The following is a 22,608-nucleotide window of genomic DNA, read 5'->3' on the forward strand; positions in this document are numbered from 1 at the left end:
CTATTGTGAGAATGTGATATTCCTCTTTGTTTATGGGCGACAGGGCCTCTGAAGTACAATCACATTGGCCAGATAATGACCAAAACCAAGCAAATACTCTTTAACTTGATATTGTGCTCAGGATTTTCAAATAAATATTGAATGATTAAAAAATATTGATGAGTTATTTGAGACAAAATGTGGCTTCTCATGGCTTATGATTAATAAAAGGAACCTATGACTCAACTTGTGCTGTGCAGTGTGCCTGAAAAGTATCTGTGACAATCAAATGAGTTTGTGAAAGAGACATCGGAGCTCAGAAGTTATTTATAAAAAAATATTTTACTTGAAAACTCATGAAATCAACATTCACAGACCAGACAACTGCAATCATGAAGGCATAACCAGAACTTTGAGTAGTGCATGGAGAGTGTCACTTTAGCTTTAAGAGGCATTTCTGTGAGATACCCAAACTGAATTACAGCTTTGCTTCCATGTTGCTAGGAAACTAACTTTCCCGTCCTCTCATTTCTATTTTCAGCAGCGATATCTTTAGTACCCTATTGACCGCTTCCCAGTATTCTGGATAAATTACAATTCTTACTTCCTATGCTCACCTCCTAAACACCCAAAGGAGACAAAATAAAATGATTCAAGATGTGAGAACATTCTTCAGTTGGTTTGTGATCAGCTGATTTGAACACAGTCTCTGTCAGTTTGAGGCTTCATTTGGCACGTTGAGCCGACGAGCTCAGACTCCCTCACTGGCTCTGTTGGTTTGGTTAATCTCTTCTCCGGAGCCGCTCTTTAGGCTGAGGGAAAACATGCCTCGGTACATGGCCCGCTCTTTCTGCAAGTCCCGACTGAGTTTCTCCTCAGCTCGCTGCAGGTGTTTCCTCACGTTGGCATCTGAGACAGAAAAATGAGGAAGTTTAATTTTGGAAAGTCATACTTTCCTTTATCCCACAGGTGTTCAAATATGGAGAGGGCTAGGAGAGAAGCTGCTGAATTATCCTAGAGACATTACACGTATGGATTTTTCCAGCAACTCTGTGAAAGAGCCAAATGTCTTTGAGTGAAAATCAGCATAGCGCAAATAAAAAGTCACACTGTTGGTCTTTTAAAAATGAACAGAAAGTAATGAAGTAATGGGTAAATCAGTCAATGAAATAGAAACACAGATTGCAATCTGGTCTTTTTACAGAGCATCAAATATTTTATCTTAAAGACCTTAGACACAGGATGCATTTAAAGTTGTGTCTTTGGGGCGCCCTCTGACTCAGCCTTAATGATGCCAACAAGACTGCCTTTCCTGCATGTTACTTACACTCTTTTTCCCACCAATATTAGCGGGTATATGCATGTTTTTTAAACGTAGAAAATCCTCTTAAAACAGACAATAGACTCCTGTCCCACTGCCAGTACACAAGTATGCTATGTTTCTTTTTTTTACTTGTGTGTCATGTTCAGAGCCATGAATGCACTGGAAACAGGCTGGTAAACAGTAGAAAGCAGCATGGAGGCCATTGAAGATGTTAACAGTGGCTATTTCCTCTCTTTCTCACTCATTCATGTTTGAGCATTGCTTGGACTGAGATGGATGGAATTTGTGGCAACAAATCATTGCATCATGGAAAAGGACTGAAAATTTGCGCCTCCACCTTGGTGTCGTATTTCCTTTGCTGCCAATCAGAGCTACAGCTGATAAATACCTGTTACTACTGCAGTAATCTGCCTAGGAGTGAATGCTGACTGTAATCTTTCCCATTACACACGACAGCCAGGTGTTAGTGGGTGTTAGTGGGTTTTCTGGCCAGTGAGAAAGGAACTCTGTCAACGACCCAACAGCTGTGCTCTCTCCAGCACCAAACAGGAAGCAGCAAACCTTGAGGCAAATCAGGGGAGGAGCAACAACGTAAACAAGTCTTGGTTCTCTTGTACTGTGAAAAAAGAGGACAAACTTGTGGAGTGAGCAAGAGTTGGTGGTTAATTTGGTGTTTATCTAATTCACCAACCAGCACTTATTTTACTTAGATATGCCGCACCTACCCAGAGGAGGCTGGATGCAAGTTGAGGTATCAAAATCCAAAATGCAAAGTTTCTACAGAAATACAGTTTAAGTTTATGGATTATATTGATGCCAAATTAACAAGAATAGTGTTGACACGTCACCTTTGACATTGTTTTCCATAGCTGTATGTTCTTGCAGACACACAGAGAATTGTTAATGTCATATTTCTAAAAGGGAGTTTGGTGTGATATTTTCCACCAGGAGTAGGGTGGGAAATAATCTCAAAAGGAAACTAGGTGTAGTCTCGCAAATAGTGACTCTACAAGATCCCAAGTCTCTCCAAAACCTTATAGTGTGTGACTAAAAACTCATATTGTCTTAAGATGTGAGAGGGTGTCAGACTTAAGTCTTTCAAAAGTCTTCTAGTGTACAGTAGGCATTGTACAAAGAGAGGGAAGTATCACAAATAACAACCAACAGGAACGAAGTATTCATTTGATTTCAATATCCGTCTAAAATGATCTATGAAAGCACAACATAACAGATGATAGACTAAGCTTTCTGTGGATGACCCCTGTGTGCTTCTCTTACCATTGGGCTGCTCTCTGCAGGCCTCGGCAAGGTACTGTTTGGCAGTCTCTGCATCTCCCATCTCCAGAGTAGCTACTCCTGCCCTGTACAGTGCTTTGACATCACCTGGTCGCCACTGCAGCACCCGCAGGCTGTAGTCCCGCACACGAGAATAGTCAACACTCTGTCTCTGCAGCAAACAGGCTGAAAGAGATATATTTGTGCATATATATGACTGTACGTACTTTACCCAGCTGTCAGTTACCCTCATAAGCCAATTAATGAAAAAGCTCTCTCTTGAGGAAAGTCACCTCTTTGGAGCGTCACTGAATTGTAGAAGTAGTGGTTGGTTGGGCATTTTCTTATTGAAATGATTAAACTAGCATGAAACTACTTTACTGATACTCAAAATAGTTTAGGTAGTAGATTCAACAGATATATTAATCTTGCATGACTTTGCATAGTTGTGATTTTTTTTATCTACCAGCTAAGTTGTTGTAGCAGTCCACTTGTGTGTTTCTCAGTACAGCCTCCTGTTCAGGTGTGAGAGCAGGTCTCTCAGGTCCAAACCCTTTCACTGGCTTCATCACATCAGAGTCGAGGCCTCTGAGGACCAGCAGAGCTCGGTGGTATCGCCCGATGGCTGAGCGAATGTTCTTCTCTCTGTAGAAAGCATTTCCTTCTGTTTTCAGCTGGGCTGCTTCCTCCAGTAAAGTCCACACCGGCTTTGCAGGAGTCAGGCATCCAGAAAAGCTCGGCTCTGGTGCTGCTGCTGCCCCCTGCACGTCCATACTGTCATCTCCTCCTCCAGCCTCCATGTCTGCAGTGGAGCCAGTTAGCTGTTGAAATTAATAAGTACACAAAAATACAAGGTTTAAGTGACCTTGTTAAATGTACACTAGGCCTGTCACGATAATTACGTTATCGACTCACTGATGTCAGCAAAAATGATCATGGCCATGTCCATATATCGTACAGCACTGCCAATTGTGTTACATAAGAATGTCACCAAAATTTAAGCCAACATGACGCCAGAAAAATCACTCCAGAAACATCAATTGTGTAATGTCAGATTGGGCTCAGGACTCTGAATCTTACTCAGAAAGATAGTGTTAAAAATGGAGACTAATATATGTCTTGATGTGATTCTTGATTCTGATCTAAGCTTCAAGTCCCACATTAACAAGGTGACGAAAACATCATTTTTCCACCTCAGAATCATAGATAAGGTACGACCATTTCTTAATGAAGAAGATGCCGAGAAATTGATTCATGCCTTTATTTCAAGCCGACTCGACTTCTGTAACGCACTTTTTACTGGCCTCCTAAAAAACACCACAGACAGACTTCAGCTCGTTCAAAACTCTGCAGCTCAGCTATTAACCAGAACCAAGAGGAGAGAGCACACCAGGCCAGTCTGAGCTGCTCTGCACTGGCTTCCTGTTACATTTAGAAGTGATTTTAAGCTCCTCTACCTTGTATACAAAGCCCTACATGGGCTGAGACAGAGCTATTGCTAATTCCCTTGTTCACTATTTGCCTCCAAAAACTCTGCAATCATCTGCTGCTGGTTTATTGGAGGTTCCCAGCAACAGCCGGAAGAAGATCAGGGATGCAGCCTTTGTCGATTACACCCCCAAAGATATGGAACACACTACCTATAGATATTTGGGCGGCCAGCTTGCTAAATGTTTTTAAAAGAAATCTAAAAACTTATCTGTTCACTTTGGCATTTAACTAGCTCTGAACTTCCCGATACAGGTCTGAAACTCTTTCCTTTTACCCTTCACGCTGCTGCAACTCTTCAAAAACATACTTTATTTTATGATTTATAGTTTTACAATTCTAGGATTTTATGTACCAGTTCTGTTTGATGTTCATTCTATTTTCAGTGCTTATAATGCCCTCATTGCCCTCTTGTATGAAAGGTACTATATAAATAAAGATTATTATTATTACTATTAAATAAGTGATTGAACCAGTCAACATCGTAAAAAAAATCTTTAAGATCTATCCAGAATAATTGTATACATAGGCATTCATAAAATAAATGGCAAATAGTTTAAATTCATAACTACGAAACACATATTTCCCATCGATATCATTTCTAAATCTGGTTTTCAGGATAAATCAGATGTATAATTTTAGATGAGACCTCTCTGATTTTGTTGGTGACACAATATTTCTTGTCAAAGTTCCATTTAGTATTTACAAGTCTAGAGTACCAAAATATCTTGGCAGGGGGAATCGTGGACATCTGGCAAAGTCTCCTAAGATGACTACTGGTACATTTTTTTGTCTGTGATGCATCCACCATCTTACATAAACATGTATGTGGAGAAAATTTGTGTTTATAATTAATCAACCAGTATAATAATACTTGTTTATGGTAGATAGTTTTACAGGTATCCTATTAATATCAAAATTGCAATGTAAGAGGAATTCAGTACCACCAACTGCAGATGGTGAAAAGTTATCTTCCGTCGCCATGTTGGAGTCCAGAGCAGAGTCAGGCTGTGACAGTACGCAGAACTCATTTGTAACGTTTATTTAACGGACTTTAACGACGGTTACTTAGCGTTAAAACAGAGCTTTAGCGGTTTGTAGCTAACGTTAACGTTAACAGCTAACCGAGCTAGCAAAGTTACCATGCTAACTTCACCTGCTCACACAGTAGCTAAGGCTCATACTGTTTAATTTAGTATGTCTAGACATTTTAACGGTGTGGTATGTTACAGTGTGATGGATGAAATGCTCACCTGATCCATCAGTGGAAGATAATCACAGGGCAGCTACTTCTTCTTATGGTTGACAGCCATTCTGCTGCTGCTGCTGCTGCTGTACTACAGTGCTGTACGGACACTTCCTTGTTTTCTTTAGAAGAGGTCAAAACTTCAACTTCATGCAGCGCTACTGCCACCACAGGGCCGAACCAGGAATTACACCAACACAACACAGCGACAGTTTGGTGAGTAGAGGATGAACTGATCTCCAAAAGACATGAAGTTAAAGAGGAAACAGTCTTTTTTTAACATTTAATGCAAGATTAATGTTTTTAATGTTTAGAATATATATATTTTAGAGTGAAAATAATAAAAGGGCACCATGCAAAAGTTTGGCACCCCAAGACATTTGAGCTCTCAGACAACTTTTACCACAGTCTCAGACCTTAATAAGTGGTAAATAAACTGCTCTTATATAGCGTCTGTCTAGTCTTTTGACCACTCAAAGCACTCACTGTATCACATTAACCCATTCACACACTGGTGGCCCAGGCTACGATACATGGTGCCACCTGCTATTCAATAAACTTTTCACAAGTTCTCACACACTAATGGAGCTGCAATTTTGGGGTTCCCATGTCTTGCCCAAGGATACTTCTACATGCGGACTGGGGGAGCCGGGGGTCAAACCACTGAGCCCCGCTCTACCTCTGAGCCACAGCCACTTATTAGGGCTATGGCTTGTTCATAATCAACATTAGAAAAGACCAGATGATGCAAATGGCAAAGCTTTATAAATACTCTGACTCCTGAAACCTTGTCCCAACAATCAGCAGCCCTGGGCTCACCTAAACAGATGAACAGCACTCTGAAAACTAAGATAACTGATGCACAATGCAGGAGAAGGTTATTAAGAAGATAGCAAAGCTTTAGCTGTTTCCTTAGTCTGTAATAGTGGCAGTTAACAGGAACTGTAGAGATCAAGTTGAGGTTTTAGATTTATCAGACTGTGGAGTGGTGGTGCACTGTTCTATTGTGCAGCAACACCTGTACAAATATGACTTTCATGGAAGACTCATCAGAAGAAAAAACCTTTCCTGTGTCCTCATCATAACATTCAGAATCAGATGTTTTCAAAGGATCGTCCAAACAAGCCTGATGCCTTTCTGAAACAAGTCATGTGGACCGATGGAGTTAAAATATAACTCTCTGGCTGCAATAAGCAAAGGTGTGTTTGGAGAAAAAAAAAAAAATCCCCCCAGGAGAATTTTTTTTTTTTTTTTTTTTTAGAATTGGACCACACAGAGCACAGTTTGTCTGTTTTATGACTAATTTTTGTGACACTTTATAAAAACTATAACAACCGACAATGATATAACATACATAACACTCATATTACATTCAGTTTTGCACTTTTTAATACATTTGGAGAGAAAGCACAGTGCTTGACATTTTGACCTACCCACAGCGGTTGAGCAACAGCTTCTGGTGGGGTATGGCAGCACCACCTGCACAAACAGAACCACAGTACACCGTATTAGTATAATCAGTGGTAATTATGGCATTTGTAAGATTTATTTATGATTATAATTGCATATGCTGGTTATTATCTGGCAGAGAATGGCAGAGATGCTTTCTTTCGCGCGCGCGCGCGTGTGTGTGTGTGTGTGTGTGTGAAACCCCTCTAATAAATATTACAATTACTGCAGTAACATGTGAAGACGTGCACAATGTATTCCATTAAAATAAATGGTATGCTGGAGGGCAAATACCTGTGCATCCATCCACCTATATGCAGGCCCAGTGCATAGATGTCCCAACATGCCATATGAAAGGAAGGTGTGGGTTCATAGATTTATCCAGCAATTCCTTTCATCCCTAATTTGACTGTACATTTATAGACAGTTTCACATTTTCATTTATTCACCTCCAAGCTTATTTGGGCTTTTATTTATAGTTCAACATAAAAATTCATCAGTACCAGAAACAAATTCAGTGGACTCCATTTATTCAACCCACATCAGGCAGAATAAAAGAAATTAGATTGAAGCACAGTGGTCTTAGAAAGTAAAAGTTGCAATACTGCACCTTAAGAAATACTCTGTTACAAGTAAAATAAAAAAAAGTAATTGCAGAAAAAGTACAAAAGTATTACCATCAAAATATCCCTCAAATACCAAAAGGAAAAGTTGTCATGCAGACTGACCCATTTTAGAGGAATGCATTTCTATTATAATTACTGATGCATTAATGTGTTTATCACTTTAATGTTGCAACTGGTAACTGCTGGGATGCTTGTGAATTTCCCCTTGGGATCAATAAATTCTCATCTTAATCATTAATGATACATAATAATGCACCTCAAACTACCTAAGTAAACATAATTAGGGTGCTTTCAGACATTGAGTTGTCTTGCTTTGGTCCGAATCAGTGACTCATTTTCTTACAAAGTTGCATAATTGCCTAGAGTTGGTTCGTGTTCTCATGACAGCATTTACAAGTGGACCAGATCAAATGCCTTGTGTGAGAAAGCTGCTCTTGATTTTTCAGAATTTCCATGCGGGAAAAATCCAGGAAGCAAACAAAACACTGAAAAAGAGTATATTTGCAAGATAAATGAGACACTTTCTAATGTCACAATGGAGGGACAACTACGCAGGTTGATTTTAGCGCTGCTCATCGTGGACTATATTGCTGTCATTGTTCATTTTAGTCAAACCATACAGTTTTAAAACGAGGCGCAGCTCCAACTAGAAAACAATGTTTTGATGCATTGGATGTGCTGAATGTGCATATTAAGGCAGTACAGGAGGAGGTGCACATTAATAATCCTCCAGGACTGTAACATGCTCATGTTTAACCCAAACAGTGTGTCATGTGACTGCAGTTGGTTCGGATCGAGGTCAGAACACATTCTGACCGCAAACAAACTGTGCAAAAGTTCGTTTGTAACCGGTCTCGGTCCGCTTGTTTTGTTGTGCACCCAAGTGCGATTGCTGTATTCACACCTGCCCAAACGAACCACACTTAGGGAGCAAACGAACTTGAGTTCGATTGAAACGAACCAAACAGGGCAGGTGTGAAAACACCTGTTACTTTCCACCACTGCCAAAGCAGTTATTATAAATTCACTAACACATCCACTTTTTAAAAGTGATGAACACTTAAGATTAAGTATTTGGTATATAAATAGAGATATGATAATAAAGCACCATACAAAACATGTTAGCATCCCATTAAATCGTGTCTTTCAAGCCTGCTGATTTGTGTTCAACATTAATTCAGACTCATTCTGAATCTCAGGTTTATCCTCCTCGTCTGTTCTGGTGATGCCATTGCTCATTAGCGTTAGGTTCTGTGGTGGTTTGTGGGTTTTCACTTTAAATACGTCCCATCTCTCAGGAATCAGTCCTTTGTTGAAGAGCTGTGAAGCCAGGTAGGAGAACAACAAAGTGGCAAACATGTTGGACAACATGCAGATAGTCTGAACCGGGGCGCGCTGGACATATACGCCATCCTTGAGAGTGCAACCTGGGAAGTGGAGAACAATAGGCAACCCTATTGATGGCTCACCGCTCAGCACTCTCAACAACACGGCAACAAGCAAGCCCATGATGGAGCCATAGCCATTGGAGATGTCAAAGTAGAGGACACAGATGAGTTGAGGGAACATGATGGTGTAGGTTATGCCTGAGCCCAGGATCCAGAAAGTCATAATGCTGTTGTGTAGGATGGTGAGCGCTGTGCCAGCTACGCCCACTACCACCACAGTGACACGGATTACCCACTGGAGCTCCCTATCTGAAGCCTGCAGTGGGAAAAAAAAGTCTGTAAGCTTAAACATCAAAGGAAGGTCAAGACAAGTCTACTCTTCCTCTTGGGTCCCCTCTTACCTTGGTCCTTAGCATGTTCTTGTAGATGTTGGAAGTGAAGATGGAGGCGGCTGACAACAGAGCAGAGTCTGTTGATGACATCACGGCAGCAGCGATAGCTCCGATACCGATGATGGAGATGTATTGTGGGGTGAGATACTGCAGAGCAATGGGCAGAACTTGACCAGCCTCTCCACGCTCATAAGGGGACAGGGAGCCGTACCCGGTCATGTTCCAGTCTGTCACCAAAAATGTGACATGAATTGGCCAGAGTTGGGTATAACATACTTTGATTACTTTTTGCAGTAACAAGTAACCTAACGCGTTAGTTTGCTGTTTGAGTAATCAAATACTTAAGTACATTTTCAAACAAGACATCAGTTACTTCCGTTACTTTTATAACGCTGTTCTTCAGCTCCGAAACAGCAACGGCTGTCGTTTGGTTCTAATAACGGAGATAACGTTAAACCTATCAGTCTGAAAGAAGCCACGGAGCTTGTGGCTCGCTACATGGTCGGAGAAATGCTGCCGTTGTCTACGGTGGAGTCTAAATAGGTGGAGGAGGACTCGCTGACAGACATATGTCAGACTCAGGACTTGCATTATGCCTGGTACACTTTACACGCTGGTACTCACCAATTATCCCCGGTCGTCTTTCACGGCGTTTGTGATGTCATCGGGTTATTCTTGTCCTGTTTTTATTACTTTCACTATTATTTGAGTCACTGTGTCTATTCATGTGCCACAGGAAGTTCTGACAAATGTTTCAGAATAAAAGCCTATTTAGAAAATGGGGGGATTCTCTCAGCGGAGGTTATAAGGGGCTTTTAATTTGAAACAAGTGTTGAGTTTGAAATGACGGTGCGATATGTTAACTTTACAAAGACAACGGAGCAGATAAAAAGTAAATATATAAACACACAGAGGGATTAATAAATAACGGAGCGTCTATAATGTAGTTTGTTTCAAATGAAGCTGGGAGCCTCTGCAGTTGTGGTGAATAAAATGACAGTAACGTTAACTCAGCGGGTTGTCAGCAGTGCCTCTGCTGTTTCACACCATCATTTCCCCCTTTTACTCTGTGTGGTAACATCCCTAGAGGAAATATTAAAAACGCTGGGGTGTTGTTGTCATACAGTTGTCTATGGCAGCAGATCGTTGTGTGTTTCTACTGGTCAAAGTGACGGCTGTGATGGGAGAATTGGATCTCAGTGAAGGGCAAGTGGTCCATAACTTTAATTTTGGAGACAAAAAATGTAGGCTTAGCACCCTGTGGTCCATTGCCCAATAGGAAATGTAGAATACTCAAAAGTACTTTAAAAGTGCTTGAGTTACTTTTCTCATGGAGTAACATTGGAAGTACTTTTAAACCAACTGAGTTGCTTTTCTCAGGGAGTAACGCAGTAAAGTAACTGGTTACTTTTTAAAAAAGTAACGCAGTAACATACTTTGATTACTTTTAAAGTAACCCTTACCCAACACTGGAATTGGCATAGTCTCTCTATGGTTTTCTGTTTAATTCTACTGGTGTACCTGTTGATGCTGCGGCTGCTCCAATCAGTGCAGATGGGATTCCGAGTATGAACACGATGGGAGCTGCAATAAAACAGGTGATCCTGGCAGTGGCTGACGAAGCAGCTGACAGGGTCCTTTGGTGGAAGTCCTGATATCCAAGGTTACCCAGAGACTTAGAAAAAATAAATAAAAGCAACTGTTACACTCTGTACATTCTGGACAACAATGGAAATAAGTCCTGTGTGCAGCATCCTGACCTTAAGCAGATGTGTATCTTCCACAATGTATCATCAAGTGAAGTTAAGCAGGTTAGGTTTAGGGAAGTAAAGTTATGTGGGTTAGGATTAGGGAAGTAAAGTGACGTAGGTTAGGTTTGGGCAAATAAAGTTATGTGGGTTAGGTTTTGGGAAGTAAAGTTATGTAGGTTTGGTTTAGGCAAATAAAGTTGTGCAGGTTAGGTTTGGGCAAGTAAAGTTACGTAGGTTAGGTTTTGGGAACTGAAGTTACGTAGGTTAGGTTTTGGGAAGTAAAGTTACGTAGGTTAGGTGTGGGCAAGTAAAGTTATGTGGGTTAGGATTAGGGAAGTAAAGTTACGTAGGTTTGGTTTAGGCAAATAAAGGTGTGCAGGTTATAGGTTAGGTTTGGGCAAGTAAAGTTACGTAGGTTAGGTTTTGCTAAGTAAAGTTACGTCAGTTAGGTGTGGGCAAGTAAAGTTATGTAGGTTAGGTTTTGAGGAAGTAAAGTTATGTAGGTTAGGTTTGGGCAAGTAAAGTAATATAGGCTAGGATTAGGCAAGTAAGGTTACGTAGGTTAGGTGTAAGGAAGTAAAGTTCCGTAAGATAGGTTTAGGCATAGGAAGGTATGTAGGTTAGGTTTAGGCAAATAGAGGTTTACACAGGTGCATTGTATTCTCTATTCTTGGTCACCTTTATGCATTTCAAATGTAAAAAAAAATAAATAAATTCAGGCACACATGCTTTTTTGATAGGTATGGTCACATCACACTTTTGTCCTAAAAATTTTGGCTCAGTTTCCCATTCATTTCTATTGAAGCCCTTACGGCACGCTAGGGATGTGCTCTGTCGGCCAATAGAAATGCTGATGCACATGTTTGAAACTGTGACATATCAAAATGTAGTCCTTACCAGTATTAAGAAATTATCAATCCATCTCCATGCTCTTTCCTCATCCACTGAACCAATCCAGGGGGCCTGGTAGGTGAAGTTGAAGGCAGTCTTGGTGATGTCAGTTGAATGGGGGTTCACAAGGACGAAGGGGACACATAACCACTGCAGAAAAGTCAATGAACCACTGACTTTAACATTTCAAACATGTATGTTCATCTGAGAAAGCAAGGTTGTGTGTCAGACTATCCATTCTGGTATGTTCTGTTTGTTTATAAAGAACTGAATGGTTTAGGGCTAAAATACATGCCCGATCTTCTGCTGCATAGAGTGGTGCAGGAATAAATCCTAAAACCTGGAAATGAGTTAGCATTTTAGCACTCCTGGTTCCCTCGTTTTGAAGTCAATGTTTTTTTTTTTTAAGTCTGTGGTTAAGATATTGTCATGTTTTTCTTCTATGACATAAAATATGTTAGTAAATACCCCACTCATGAATTTTTAAGCTTGTGCGTGTTTTAAAAAAGGCAGCTGCTAACAAGTGGCTGAACAGAGTGTTACCACCCTAAATAAAGTCATACAGTTATGTACTTGTGGTGCTGAGACTGAAGTCATGTGACTGTGGTGTATTTCATTTATAAAGTTAACGTTTTACTTCTTATGACTGCATTTATGCTCCAATAATCATAAAACTGGTGTTCTTTTGTAAAGATTATTTTGCTGAACGAATGTTTTAGTATCATAACCTTTTGTTTGCCACAGATTTTACTTTCTGAGATCGTCTGTCCCCAGCGTCAAAACTAAACATGGGGTAGCAGCGCACAGTTTTTTATGGAGAAGAGATCTGAAACAAAAGCAAATAATTATTTGTTTCTCACACTGCACTGTAGTGTTTTAGTCATTTCTTCCTTGATAATTTAATACAATTTGGCAAAATATAAAATAGCCACAGTTGTTAAGCTACAAAATATCACGTTGTTCTGCATTGATATCAAAGTAAAATGTGATGTTTTATATACGTGACTTCAAGGTATTCATTAACCCACCACCCTATTAATCTATTCTCTCTTTAAAGGAATACTTCACCCAAAAAACGACCATCTATACATCAACCACTCCCCCATGTTCGGTTGAATTCCCCAAGAAAGTTTTTCTCGTACGACAAAGAATCCAAAGAATTGATAAAATTCTTGACGAACTGAGGCTTTCTACTTCTTGTGATTGCATTTGAACTTCAAAAATCAAAAGTGATGTTCAAAGGGCCTTTTGTTGACCCAATCTGTCAGTCATTTCTTACACTGCACTGTAGTGTTTTATTGCTGTATTTTACACCTGTCTTGTTCTATTTCAGCTCATTTTTATTGTGTATTCTCTTGGCGCTTTAACGCTTCCGCGCTTTTAAATTGTATTTAAATGCCCTTTGTATCTGGAGCACTTTGAATTTTCCTGTTGCTCTCATTTATTATAAACCTGCCTTGTCTCGAAGGTGTGATGAGCAGATGTTTATGGGATTAGCTGGATACCTTGGAGAGGCACCACAGAGAAATTCAATAAGATATAAGAACGAAGGTTACAATACTGTAACCCTCAGGCTCCACCCTCTACTGGACTCCATGGTGATGTTTTCCTCTAATCAAAAGCCCTCTTTCGCCCCCTGATTCATGTTGTCATTGGAGGAAAAGTTTTCTTGAATTGTGTGCAGTTAGGGTAAACTGCAGGGTAGGCTATAACAAGCTTCACGATGCTTTAGCTGAATGTCGGAAGAAATTATCTTTAATGTGAGGAAGGAACACACCAAACTGAAGAATATGAGGGTTAGCTGTATGATGTCTGTGTAGGCGACCGAGTAGAGGCCTCCCAGAAGTGTGTAGATGATGGCTACGGCGGCAGAGATCCAAATGCAAACCGTATAGGGCAAATCCAGGATTACACTCATTGTTGCACCTATAAAAGATAACACAACCACATACATGCAGACTTACATACACATTATATACATTTCTAAATGATTGCTTATTCTGTTCAACCTCATTTATTGATTGATTACTCATATTATAGTACTCCATGACAGAGATCAGTGTAACTGTGAAATCTTTTTATCCTATCATGAAACATGCTTCAGCATCTCTGCCCTAAACACAAGACGCTTGTTTCTTTCCCGTAAGTGCGTAACACCGGGTGTGTCAGTTTACTGGTAGTGATTAAATGCAGGTTTGTTACATGTTTCAGATTAATGATATTTATGACTTAATGGATCGTGAATGTTCGTCACGGTGCAATAAGCATAGAACGGTTCCATTGGTACCATCCACAACTTTTCACTGTGGAAACAGAAAAAAAGTGTATCGAACTGAACTGTACCGTACTGCTCGGTGGAAACAGGGCTTAAGAGAAAACCGACGTCAGTGTGATTTACCTAATCCAATCAGAGTTCCCGTAACCCAGATGATGTCAGAGATCAGCAGTGCCACAGACAGAACTCCACTTATACCATTTCCATACTTGGTCTGGAACGGGTCCATCATTGTCATATATCTTTTGTCTCTCATCTTCTTGGCGAAGAAAAGTCCACCTAAAGAATTTAATCACGAACAATGACTCAGCATTATGTAGTGTATTTCACCAGCCATACAGATCTGTTTAACATCGAAACCTAAATATCTACAAGGTCATCTTATAGTATCTTAATCTTTAGACACCTGGAGCCTCTTCACGTGTCTGCATTGTGACGGCCCCAGGGTCTCCACTAGGGTTTGGTGTTGGTGTTGTTGGCGTATGTGTTCTTTTGTTTCAGAGTGCTGGTGGCTTGATTGGTCCCGGGGATTGGAGGCAGCTGGCCACTGTCTTCAGCCCTTTAAAACCTGCCCTCCTGGGAACTTGGTGTCTCTTCTTTTTTCCCCTGGCATCATGCTGTGCTGACTGCATTTACTTCATTCCTTAGTTTTTGTATAGTTTAGTTTTGCATTATCTTGGTTATATTGTTTATTCTTGAATTTTTGTTAAAATAAATTACTTATTTTCTCCCCATGTGTGACCATGGATAAATCATACGTTTATACAACTCCTATTATTATACATGATGACATGCATATACTTTCTTATTCAATAAGTCTCCACAGCAGCTATGTTTACATGTATACTAATATTCAACTATTATTCTGAGTATGACAGTAATATGGATATGTGCAAACATTGCAACGCCAACCATTTCAGGAATGTAGGTGCAAGCATGTGTTCACACGGACGAACAACTCTGCCACCAGTGGAAAAGTTTTTAAAAACCATAACACAAGCACCAGCCATTCCACTTTACTGCATCTTTACATGATAAAGGACAAATTACAAATTAATGCTATAAATTGCTCCAGAACTGAGTCCTAAAACAAAGAAGTGAGTTCACATTTTACCACTCCCAGTTCTGTTATCTCTGTCTGTTGTTTTTGATTGGGTTTGTGGATAGATGCCTGAAATAAGGTCTGTGATTAACACATCTTAAGAGAGGACATAAAATAAGTCAATAAATATGCCACTTTTTGATTGGGTTTGTGGTTAGATGCCTGAAGTTTAAGAGACAACATAAAATATATTAATAAAAATGCCGCTCGTAAATTATGAAGCCATCTTTAAAAGGGACGGTTGCTAACAAGTGGTTACATGAGACAACGGAGCGTCATCACACCTCACTGTGCTTAACTCAGCTTGCGAAGTTGAAGTCATGTAACCGTGCTGTCGTTCATTTAGATAGATAGATAGATAGATAGATAGATAGATAGATAGGATCACTTTACCAAGAACTCAGCCGCAGCATAAACATGTGTTTATAGCCTAACGTTGGCTTTTTTTCCTGGTGATTTCATTTAGGCCTCAAAAATCATATTAGTGGTGTCCATTTGTGAGGATTATCTCGCTGAACAAAATGTGCAAGTATCCTAAATGTTTGTTTGCCTCAGAGCATATTTTCTGTAATCCAAAATCCAGTGCAAAAATCCCACAAGGTTTTTGTTGAGGGAACCAGGGTGACACTAACTTCCATGCTGGCCTATAATAAACATCATCCCTGCAGCCGTCTACTGTAGCCTCAAGCAGAGATGAGGAAAGGGCTACAGACGCCCCGTTTCTTTTTAACTTTACGCCCCCAGGTTTCTTTTTCATTGCCAAATTTGTAGTCTTCTGTCTTGTTTGAATTTATCAGACTTTACACAGGAGCCTCAAAAGGATTAACTTTCCTTATAGCATATACAGTAGTATGTAAATTCATGTGTCAGTTGTTGAAGTTCCTCTTTAACGTATATTCAAATGATGCACATAGCCTCAGGTAGATGTCTTACACAGACCTGTCCGACCATCACCAGTCAAATACTAACAGGATCATTAACTGTTTCAGTGAACCAAATGAATCATAAAGATTAACAACAACAAAAGGACATAACTATAAAAATAACAATGGAGAAAAATGCATATGTAATTAATTGATATAATATGGCAGGATCTATAATCTATAACTTAAAAGTTAAAACTACATGCATTGAAGTAACAACAGAAGAGCCTGTATCTGACAAGCTCAGCAAATGGTGTTTTATTTTTATCTCCATGGTAATTGATGTATATGCAAGAGGGGCAAAGTTCAGCATGCACTGTAATAACAAAGTCTTAATTGTATGCATACTGCCTGCAGCAGTACATACTTTGAAAGGGCAGCTGCAGTACCTACTGACAGTAAAAAGAAGCAAGTGATTCAGAGCACAGCTTTAATCTCTGCTACAAACTCTGACTGAGAAAAGTTCAATATTTCAGATTTTTACATATTTGTTCAACTGTGACATCATACTGAAGGACAGTGTGATGTCACAAATGCCCCTCACTGTGTCTCAAGTTGGAAAAAATAATTATATTTAATATCAATTTGAGCAAACAAACTAAACACGTGACGCTTATTATGATGGAAATACTGTCTTACCAATGATGAAAGACGACGCTGCTGTCACAGGTATGACAGCCCATGTCAGTCCCATGGTTGGAGTGTACACTGCCTCTGTCATACCGATGATGTAGCCTCCTCCAACAAATGTAGCTGTAGGAAGCACGCACAAACATAAACACAAACACACCTACTGTATAGATGAATATTGCAACTACAGGAAACAGACCAGGTAATGCTAAAATAATCACACTGTAATCCTCTGTTGTTTAAGCTAAACAAACCTCTGAGAAATATAACATGTCCAAAAAATAAGTTGTAGCATACAAAAAAAGTGTCCTTTAACCAGTTAATCTTTTTATACAGTTTGTATTAGTCCACTTATTCATAACTTCAGAAATAAACTAGTTAATTACTCATCATCCAACAGTAAGGGACTGTTTGTTATTTATTGGACGGGGGGGCATGTCAAATACTTTTTGATTAATTAATGTAATTAATTTTTTATCAAGTATTGGGCACGCACTTTTTATTTTCGCTAATCATTTGATTTTCAAATTTCCGACAGTCTTTGGACACACCATCAGAAAACGATTGTAACCCAATCTGAGCTTGAAATAGTAATATTTCAATTAAAAAAAAACAAACAAAACAGGGGCGTTGGTGGCTTAGTGGTAGAACAGGCATCACATGTACAAGGCTGTTGCCGCAGCGGCCCGGGTTCAAATCCAGCCTGTGGCCCTCTGGTACATGTCCCCCCCCCACCCCCCCCACACACACACACACTTCACTATCCTGTCAATTAAAGGCAAAAATGCCCTAAAAATATCTTTAAAAAAACAAACAAAACAAAACTACATTGTCTCATTTAAAATTTAAATTTGGCCAAATATAATATAAAACAATTGCACAAACTTTTTTCAACTCCAGGATTTCATCCTCAACTTTTACTTTTTAACTTTCAAATGTCAAAGGGTCCATTCTAAAAATTAAATAATTCATGGTAGAAAGTGGAGTCATTTCCGCCGTTTTCTGCAAGTCACACAGGCTGGACTGACTGGTGGAAGGAGGAAATGTTTTTTCATCTTCAAAGGGAGTGGAGGAAAAATATTTGTATAGCTGTTTTAGTGTTTTTATTGTTTTTAATTGTTTGTTTTATGTCTTATGTTTGTATGTTTATGTTCAGCACTTTGTTTCGGCTGATGTTGTTTTTAAAGTGCTCTATAAAGAAAGTTGAGTTGAGTTGAGCTTTGAGAAGGGTCAAAAACAAACCAAAAAAAGTAAAAAAAAAAGTAAAGAACACTCCCTTATAATTAATAACTTATTGTACATTTGAAACACCACATAAAACTAAAGAATATGAAGTCTAATCTCTTACACTGGAGGGCTCTGCTTTTCAGATTTATATTTTATTTCAGCTTGAGATGCACGGTAATATCGGCACGTCATCGGTGTTGACCGATATCGGCTTTAAAATGAACTATCAAAATTGGCCAACATGCTTTTTCTTAATTTGCACAATGAATTAATATTAAACATACTGGAAAAAAAGTTATATTTCATGTCTCCATCTGCTGGTGGGCCATCCCGACAAGAGTGTGCATGCGTGTTAATTTCACTAGAAACTTTTTTTTTTTTATTATTTTACTTATGGTACAAAAAAACTATATACTGAGGGGGGAAATAATGATTATCAGAAACTAAAGACATAGTGAACGCCACTGAACTGAGGGGGGAAATGTTGCAAAAACGGGTAAAACTTATCATTTTAGTAAAACACTTGAAAAGTTTTAGTCAAAATGTCTTTTCATCTTGGTGACTGTATGTATAGCCTTTAGTTGCTGAATGCAGTTACTGGTTTAACCAATAAATTAAGAGTCAGACCGGAGAAGACGCTGCTTGAAAACGGTGTAAGCTGCAACGTGACGGTATTGTACAACTATAATTATAATCACGTTGTTGAGATTTAACATAAACAACACACAGTAAAGCTTGAGGCAACCACGCGCTCCAAGCAGGTCCGCGCGCAACGTGTCCTATATATTTCTGCTGTAACTTCAATCATGGCTTTGATGTAAAAAAAAAAAAAAAAAAAAAAAAAAGTTCATAAAGATGTTACCCCGAAACTCTTCTACTTACTCTGATTTAAATGTGACTCCTTAGCCCCCCACGCCCGCACTCACCTGTCATGGTGAAGACTCCCACCGCCAGGCTGATCCCTCTGTTGCCCAGCAGAGCCACCTCTGTCCGGTCCGCCTGGCTCCTCTTGTGCAGCCGCTTGGACTTCACAGACGCCCAGATGCCGATGCCCAGCACCAGCAGGTAGAAGAACACCATCACCACCAGACCTGGCACGTTGAGGCTCATCTTGCCTTGACTGACAGACACTGACTGACTGACTGACTGACTGGTGCCTCCCACTGCCTTCCTCAAACTCACTGTTAACGAGTTGAAACAAGCATGACTGGATTCCAGATGGAGGACCAGGATGGTGTGACTCAATAAAACCAGCTGAGGAGGGGGAAAAAGCAAACCTATCAGGAGAAGTGGAGAAGGTCGATTTTTTTTTTTTACACAGCAGCCTACAGCTTTATAATTACCTCCTAATCGAAATGTAAGTTTATTTCAAGATCAACCACACTGTAGAAAGTACTTTCATTTACATTTTTGAAAAAAAAAATCCTTTCATTCATTAATGACATTGTGATACAGCAGAGCAAACTTAAACCAGTCTGGCCATTCTCCTCTGACCTCTGGCATCAACGAGACATTTTCACCCAGAGAACTGCAGCTCACCGGATACCTTCTCTTTTTGGAACCATACTCTGTAAACCCTAGAGATGATTGTGTGTGAAAATCACAGTAGAGCAGCAGTTCCCGACAGACCAGCCCATCTGGCACCAACAACCATAAGGAAGTGCAGTTGCAGTTAGGAGGTGTTCTTGGTCTGTAACAGTGTTTCGGTGGATAGTATGTGTCAAGTGGCATCCACAGGAATGCCAAGGGTGTGTGTGTTGGCACATGGCCTTTGAATGACGATTTTTCAGTTGTTACACTTGCAACTTTGTATGCGTCTTGTACTTGTACTAGTCTGACTTGTCTGGTCAGACTAGTTTCAGCCTAGTCTGACAAGCATGAACTGATGAAGCCTCTTGGATAAGAGGTGAAACATTTTCTAAGACAAAACTAAGTCCAGTTGCGTTCGATTCAGTTGCCTTGAGATAACTATGACCTGGATAAATGAGAATATCCACAGGAACATTTGTGACAGCTTACCATACTTAGGATTATCTGACCACTCTCACATTTGACTTTAAGATGGCAGCTGCCAAAAATGTGTTTATTTCCTTGGGTGAAAACTTTAATATTTTATTTGGCAACCAGCTCTCTCTTGCCCAGACTGCTGAGATTGGCAACAATGGTCAACAAATGTTGGCCTTCTCACCATATTCCCCTGAGAGTATGGGAATCCACTGAGCTGGGCTCCCACATGACATTCATCAGCTGTTAAAACACCACAAAGTGAAATCTGTTGGAAACAACACAGGCAGGAGCACAGATGCTTTGATCCAGTTCATTCTCCAGCCTCATGACCCCAGTATACCCAGTGATGGCATATGTATTTAGACTCCTTGCTGAAGTAAAATTACCAATACCACACTGTTAAAATCCTTCATTACAAGAAAAAGTCCTGTATTCAAACCCTCACTTAAGTAAAAGCATGTACGTATTATCAGAAAGGTGTATTTAAAGTATAAAGGTTAAAAGTACTCAAGTGATTTCGGATCATTTTCCCGTCTGGAACACGTCCGTTTGTGTTTCGTAGCTTTCATAGGTGATTTTTTTTTTAATGGTAGAAAATTTCTTAGGGTTTACCACGTGTCTCCATGGTAAACCAAGGCACTTTAAAATCATCTTCTTCTTCTTAGTTTGTTTTTAGAGGCAGTTTGCATCCAAAATGTTGCATTACTGCCTTCTACTGGGTTGAAAATAAAGCCCCTTTGACATAGAACCAAACAACTGCAGCATCATGCCAAAATTGTGTGTGATTTTAGACAGCATGCCTATTAGATAAGCAAAAAAGGCGCGATGGGTGTGTGACGTGTAACACAACAGCATCGGCCTCTATAGTGTGACATAAAACATATGCATCAACAGTGCTTTATAAACAATAGAATGCTGCAGGGGTGACATTTTTTGTTGGACAACTCACAGGTTAATGTTGTCCTTGTTCCCTCGACTAAAAAGCCAGTCATATTTTTCCTCTGGACTTTGGATTATTGCAGAAAGTCTCTGTGTTCTACAGAAGTTTATGATAGTTACATGTTTTGTCCAGCAAGATAATCTTCACAAATGAACACCACTTATATGATTTTTGAAGCATAAATGCAATCGCCAGAAGTAAAACACTAATGTTAGACTGTAGACAAACGACACTGGCTGTAAAGCCGTGTTCTGTGTGATGATGTTCTGTAGTCTCATTTAGCCACTTGTTTAACCGCCTTTTTTAAGACACATAAAGGCGTCAAAATTTCCAAATGGATTACTTACTGGCATACATTATGTCATAGAACAAAAATGTGAAAGTCTCTTAAGCTTGTGTTAACCACAGACCTTATTTCAGGCATCTAACCAAAAACCCATTGACTTCGAGACGAAGTAAGAGGCAAAAAAATGCAAACTCGTTTTCAGGTTTTTGGACTCATTCCTGCACCATTCTATAACAATGGCATAACGTGGCAATAACAATCTTTTACTGCTCCTGTTGGGAACTGCCCATTGGTTCGACAGCCCATTGGTTCAACATCCCATTGTTCCGACCATATTAAACTCATTGTTCCGAAGTCCGTTCCGAAATCATCATGATGCCCTGTGTTTAAGGTCTGGTTAGGTTTAGGCACAAAAACCACTTGGTTAGGGTCAGGAAAAGATCATGGTGTGGGTTGAAATGAAAAAGAAAGTGACAAACACATAAGCCGTGAGCCTGCTCTGCCTCAAGCCGGTCGCGGCGCACCATACGCCCGCTGCGAGCCGTTCAGCACCGCGTACAGTCGGACTAATGGGATGTCGAACCAATGACATGGACCCCTCCTGTTATGGTGGTTAATCTCGTCCTCTGCTTGAAATAATATCATATTTTTGGAAAAATGAAGCAGTGATTCCAGAGAGAAGCAGACAGAGGGGTCTACAGTCTGTGTTTGAAGGATATATCCAGGATGTCAAACTGACTCAGCAGCAACAACAGGTTCAAAAGACAAAGATAGTTAGAAGCTAAAGCCGAACTATAGGCTACAGATCACAGTGTACAAGTGAACCACCACATCACTGCTGATCCCCACACAAGACAATGAATATAAAGGGAAACTTTGCTGATATTGAACCAGCTGTGTGGCATCGCAGCGTGTGCAGATGAACCGTGTTTGGCTTCGTCACCGTGCCTCTGCCAGCACCTGGACATCCACTGCCGGATGGGCAGGGGGAAGTCAAACAACATTCCTCTGCGCACAATGTGATGACACAGCTGGTTGAATATCAGCAAAGTTTCCCTGCTTCCCTTCACTGGTTCCTGTACAGCAGGGTTGGTCTTTGTTTTATAATCATTAAAAAGCAAAAGCAGCATGTGTACATTCAGTGGGCTATATCTTCAGTAGCTAGCTAGCTAACCCTACACTTTCCAGGGTCTGATTTTGGTTTTGGAACAGGGAAGAAACGTATATCTTTTTCCAACCCCTCCAGGTAACAAGTATCATTAATACATGACGTGTCCCAGGCACAACATTTAGCTCCAAATCCACAAAACCAGCCTGAAAATGAAGGAAATCTGAAATGACCGCATTAGAGTCAATGGAGCACAGCTGTGTTGTTGTCAGACCCTGGTCTGAGCCGATCTTATGCTATG

The 22,608-nt window shown here is 40.0% G+C and overlaps 2 protein-coding genes across 2 annotated transcripts; both read right to left on the reverse strand.

Annotated features, from left to right (window-relative positions):
* Window positions 1-293: 293 nt before the first annotated feature.
* ttc9c (tetratricopeptide repeat domain 9C) lies at window positions 294-5,477 on the reverse strand. Its single transcript, XM_049585052.1, has 4 exons — window positions 5,320-5,477; window positions 3,045-3,399; window positions 2,582-2,764; window positions 294-888 (listed from the first exon to the last, which is right to left on the reverse strand). The coding sequence occupies exons 1-4, from the start codon at window positions 5,326-5,328 to the stop codon at window positions 731-733; spliced, it is 705 nt and encodes a 234-aa protein (XP_049441009.1). The 5' UTR covers window positions 5,329-5,477; the 3' UTR covers window positions 294-730.
* A 1,739-nt stretch (window positions 5,478-7,216) lies between these two features.
* On the reverse strand, window positions 7,217-19,163 carry LOC125894003 (high-affinity choline transporter 1-like). Its single transcript, XM_049585050.1, has 8 exons — window positions 18,893-19,163; window positions 16,749-16,862; window positions 14,208-14,363; window positions 13,587-13,735; window positions 11,816-11,959; window positions 10,689-10,842; window positions 9,177-9,394; window positions 7,217-9,091 (listed from the first exon to the last, which is right to left on the reverse strand). Exons 1-8 carry the CDS (start codon window positions 19,074-19,076, stop codon window positions 8,534-8,536), a joined length of 1,677 nt encoding a protein of 558 aa, XP_049441007.1. The 5' UTR covers window positions 19,077-19,163; the 3' UTR covers window positions 7,217-8,533.
* Between the last annotated feature and the right edge of the window lie 3,445 nt (window positions 19,164-22,608).

This window comes from Epinephelus fuscoguttatus, linkage group LG9, assembly GCF_011397635.1.
Source record: "Epinephelus fuscoguttatus linkage group LG9, E.fuscoguttatus.final_Chr_v1".
Taxonomy (NCBI): domain Eukaryota; kingdom Metazoa; phylum Chordata; class Actinopteri; order Perciformes; family Serranidae; genus Epinephelus; species Epinephelus fuscoguttatus.